Raw genomic sequence first — 4,992 nt, 5'->3', positions numbered from 1 at the left:
ATATTTTAGTATGAGTAAGGGTTTATTAAGGGATTTTTCTATCAGCTTTGGCTGTGACGTTTGCCAGCTATGTTTTCTCTGTGCAAGGGATGCTAGGCCTGTGGTGTAAGTTTTGCCACAAGTGGGCACTCTTCTCCAGGCTAAATATTTTGTTCCTGATTGCATTAGACAGTTACAGCTTATAAATTTAAACATGCATGATCTCTTGAAAATGTTGACATTATAAAATTAAATATCATTTATTCAATTGAGTAAAAATATTACTATTAAGTGCTTTAACTTTGACAATATGTGAGCAAAACAGTGGTTCACCAATCACTCTGCTATATATTAAACATACTTAGTTTTTCCATTCCAGGAAAAACACTGTCATAGTTCAGTGATAGAATATTAACTAACTTTTTACAGTAGTGTAAGTATTAAAATAGTAGTAAGAACCAGCTCATGAATGTAGCCAGTATGGTTTGTATGCTTTGAGCAGTTCTTAGTCACTTTTTTTTCTTTTCTTTAGGCTGGATTTTTCAAAAGACCACTAAAGAAGAAAATGGAGAAATGAAAAAAAAAAAAAAAAGCAGAAATTTTTGCTCAGGTCTGCCTCCAAAATGTTACTGTAAAATTATAAACTTAGATGCAGTGGTTACAATGCTTTCTAAATGCAGGTGCATTTAAAAACCCCAAGAAACAGAAAAACAAGAAGAAAATCAAGCACACATGAAAAAGAATGATGCAAAAAAAGAATGAACAACCTTGTGGCATTTTGTGATCTTCTAGTATTTACCTTTAAGCATTACTCATTTTTGGAGAGTAACTGAGTTCAAAGATTCTAATGGCTTTTAATACGGAAAATTTGTAGTTATATTTTTATATACCTGTGTCTGTGGAATAATTTTTCATTCCAAATTACACAACAAGTCAGCTTGTATGTAGCAATCCCAGTCTTTTTTATCACTTTATGATTTTCAAAAGGAAAATGCATCATTTTCAATATTCCCTCCTAATGTCAGTTCCCTGGAAGCAGATTCTCAATTCACAAGGCAGAACATGTAAACTTTGAGAATGCACCAAATACCGTGTGATAGCTGATGCAATGGCAACTCAGAAGACAGAAGCACGTCCAGAATACTGGGTGAAAATTACTGAAATACCATGGATTTCTCTTTCAACTCATTTTAGCATGTCGAGCTGAACCAAGGATACTCCAAGAAAGAGATTTTTACGGTCAAGTGGACCATAAAGGGTTGATCCATGAAATCACATAACTGTTTGAACTTAAAATATATTTTTGGCAGGCCTAAAAATGCGCAAATCATTCAAGCCCATCTGATTGCACACTGTACTCAAATAAGCAGGGGCATAATTTTTACCTGCAAATTGAAATGTCCATATTTATGCAGAAAATGTTTAGAGTCACCCTGAAAGTTTGACTCTTGCTGTATATCTTGGAGTAGCCAGCAGGGTGCTTCATAAACTGTCACTGTAAATTTCTTGTGTAGCTATTTAATCCAATGAGTATAACGTGTACAAAATAATAATTATCAGAAGAGCACAGATAGGAAATTCAGCACTGGTAAGCTTCTTCTAGTATTATAAATCACAGCTCATCTTTATTACTTACGAGTTTAAGAAGTGATGAAGAATTTGCATACTAAATAAGCACTTAACAAACGATGTTTATTTTGTGTCAAAGATTAAAAGTTTATATGAGAATACACTGAAATGTAGATAGCAAAAAGTTTCTTTAAGAAATTTTTTTCTTTCTATTTAGTTCATTTAGTTTCTTCCTTTCTTTCATGCACTTGTCTTCCTCCCATGAAGATCTCTCCCCAGGGCTCATGGCTGTGCTGTGACCTTGAGAGCTTCCTGTGTTACTTGGAGCCACACGAAATTAACAGGAGAAAAAGGATGCATGCTCGCCAAGTGTGGTGCTGCCTCAGCATGAGTCAGTATTGATTGCCAGTAGATCAGAAAATGCTGAGGAGGTGTTCTAAGTTCTGCAAGACATACTTGTTGGCAGAAAAGCTTTACCTTTCCAAGGAAGCCAGGAAAACTTGTTCCTCCTCTTGGAACAAACGTCACTGAAATACTAAAAAAAACAAATATCAATGCAATTTTCCAAAATGTTTTTGCTTATCATTGTCTTTATAGTAATAGCTTAAAAAAAGAGTAATAAATTTTATAAAGACTTACTTTTCAAGAAGAGACTATAGATTGGGTTGAGCATGCTGACAGGTAAAACTCTGAAAGTGTGCCAGAAGGTACTTCATTGCTTGAAAGATGCTGTCACTCTTCAGTCCCATCTATTTAGTTCCTAAATTGGAGAAAGGAGTTACTGGAAAAGGCTGACATTTGTGAATGCACCAAGTAGGATTGAGTTTGAAAGTGTTTGCAATTTCTTCTTGTGTCTGTGGGAAAGGTGGTTATTTCACAGCAGCAGTCTGCTGAAGGTAGCAGTATGACTCAGAGGAGAGGGCAGAGCCCTCCATGGGAACACTGTGGGTGGCTGTGCTTCACAGAGCCTGGGAGAGACGCTGAGACAGTAGACATGGTTGCTGTGCTCGTCTGGACAGCTGGAAGTGCACCCCGCCTGAATGGGATCTGGGCACAGAATACATGAATGGAAGCAAAAAAGTGTCGTAGAGGAATTGTGGATAGAATCCCTGCATCATTCATTGTGAAGGAAGCCAAAAATGTATTTGTTGAGCTGTGAAGATAAATTAATATAGTGGTGTTTTCACTCCCAAGCCAGACACAGGTTTTACTTGAAGAAAATTTATTATTTTGCTTGAATATATTTGATTGAAAGGTTTAAATGGCACTTGTGACCGTAGCATTTGAACATGTTGGAACTGTAATTTTTTTTCTCACAGTATCTCTGAAAAGGCATAGCAGTGTTGTTAACCTCTTATGGTTTTGTCAAGGAACAGAATTATGAAGGAATTTTGACTCACCTGTGCACATGTAGAAAGTCTATGGTGGCAGAGGAAATACTTGTATTTGTTATTATTCATTCAGTTTGTTAACAATGAGGTCACTTTTCCTGGCTTCATAAAATTACTCACAAGTTGTGTAAGACACACATAATTCTTATGCAGCATACTTCTAAGTGTTTCACTATTTAGTTATGATAAGCTGTTAACCGGAGCTTTTCATTTTTCTCGTGACATTTCATATCTTATTTTAAAGCATCAGCCTAACTGCAAAATGTCTAGGTCAAAAGAGCAGTCTATTTCCCTAGATAAACTATGCAAAAATAAATCAGTAGTATTTATCAAAGTAGAGTATGTTTAAGATCAGTGTTTCATTTTAGACCTTTGCACTGTAAAAACAGTAATAATCTTAGTATAACTACACTGCTTTCCTCATTCATGATGCTTTCTCTCTTTTCACATTTTTCCTATTACCACATTTTCAATTATAGTATCTATTTAAAAGATAAGTATACATACATACTTACAAGTATGTCAAGGGGATAGCACTATAGCACATTATTCTTACACGATTCTTAGTGATTAGTAAACTATCTGTTTTTATCCTTACTAGCCTTTCCACACAGCACTGGAAGAGCTGTACTTTACTGCTTTTCATGATATACAACAGAAAAACCTACTGAAAGCAACATTGCAAATATCAGGAACATCTCACTTAAATTTGGCAGGCGCTAAAGGTACCAGAATCTAATTTTACAACATGTAATCAATTTTATTCCTAAAAATAGACACATTAGCATTGTAATGTGGTTCTAATAACTAATAAGATAAATAATTTTTATTTCAACAAAAGCATGTAAAAATTCATAAATTGGGTGTGTAGCCTGAGATTAAGTAACAAAAGGATTCTGGCCCTCACAGCTCAGTTCCTAACTTCAGCACTGAAGTAGGTAGCTTAGTGGGAATGGACAAGCTACTTTTCTATAGGGCAGGAATTCTCTGCACACTCCTGCTTCAATATCAGGTTGTTCTAGAGTTTGCTGATCCCATACATGATTTTAGAAGACTTAGGAAACAGCATCTGAATTAGACCAATCTCCCTGAGCAGCTGCTTGGGCTCCCTGGGCAGTTCCTTGCTTGTCTGGTTTCCCTCTAAGTCATTATTATGAGCCATTACTACGGACACAACCCACCTACCCTGACCCCTTACCTGAACCCTCTAGTACACATCCTGTCCTGAGTCATTTTGAGCACAGTGTTCCTCTTCCTCAGAGCTTGAGTCAGGGGAATCCACCTTAAACTGAAGCCAAGGGTTTTCATCTCACATGGCACCAAGAGGCTGGAGTTAGGGTCATACTCATCTAATGAGTTCCACATAATCTAACTGGTTAATTTCTTTAATTGCCTATTGTATAGATGGTCACCCATTCAAAAATAAAAGCAAATAAGATAATCAGAATGTACTGCTCTTAACTATACCACTTAACAGGAATAAAAGGGGATTTATGTACTTTTAAATAGAACCACAACATTCTGCACAGCATTTTCTTTTTCCTGTAAAAGTATTCTATGTGCTTTATTGATTAAAAAGGAAATTGAGTCTAACAAATCTCCTGTGTAGTTTGTTTGCTTGTTATTGATATAAGAATAATATAAAATCATCTCAGTACCTAAAAACAAATTCATCTAGCTGTCAATAGAAGGGCATTGTAGAAACAAGTATTCTTGCACAGCATAACATCCAGGAGAGCTTGATGTGGTCAAGCTGTCATAAATGCATTGTCATTAGATTTATGGACTTTGTGCTTACACCCATGTTTGAAAGCTTTTTAGAAGATCATATGACTTCCTGGCACAGAGTTGTTTCCATAACACTAAATAAAGTTGGAAGATATATTCATTCATTCATCTAATCATTCTTCCTGTCCAGAGATTCTTCTGTACAACTTATTCCTGTAACCCAAATAGTCCACAGTCTTGCATAATTGTGAATGATTCACATTAACTTCCTTAAACCTAGTAAACATTTGTATCAAAACTTCCTAGAAGATAAAGATTATACCTT

General features: G+C 35.7%; 1 protein-coding gene across 1 annotated transcript in view; it reads left to right on the top strand.

The window, feature by feature from the left end:
• Positions 1 to 4,532, top strand: part of ITGA1 (integrin subunit alpha 1) — a 49,686-nt gene extending 45,154 nt beyond the window's left edge. The window contains exon 29 of the mRNA XM_017746874.1: positions 512 to 4,532. Coding sequence (XP_017602363.1) covers positions 512 to 556 — 45 coding nt within the window. The 3' untranslated portion in view covers positions 557 to 4,532. The remainder of the gene's footprint in view (positions 1 to 511) is intronic.
• Positions 4,533 to 4,992: the final 460 nt, after the last annotated feature.

This window comes from Corvus brachyrhynchos, unplaced genomic scaffold (genome assembly GCF_000691975.1).
Source record: "Corvus brachyrhynchos isolate BGI_N302 unplaced genomic scaffold, ASM69197v1 scaffold324, whole genome shotgun sequence".
Taxonomy (NCBI): Eukaryota; Metazoa; Chordata; class Aves; order Passeriformes; family Corvidae; genus Corvus; species Corvus brachyrhynchos.
The sequence above is the reverse complement of the archived record's forward strand: the minus strand, read 5'-3'. Positions and strand labels throughout refer to the sequence as shown.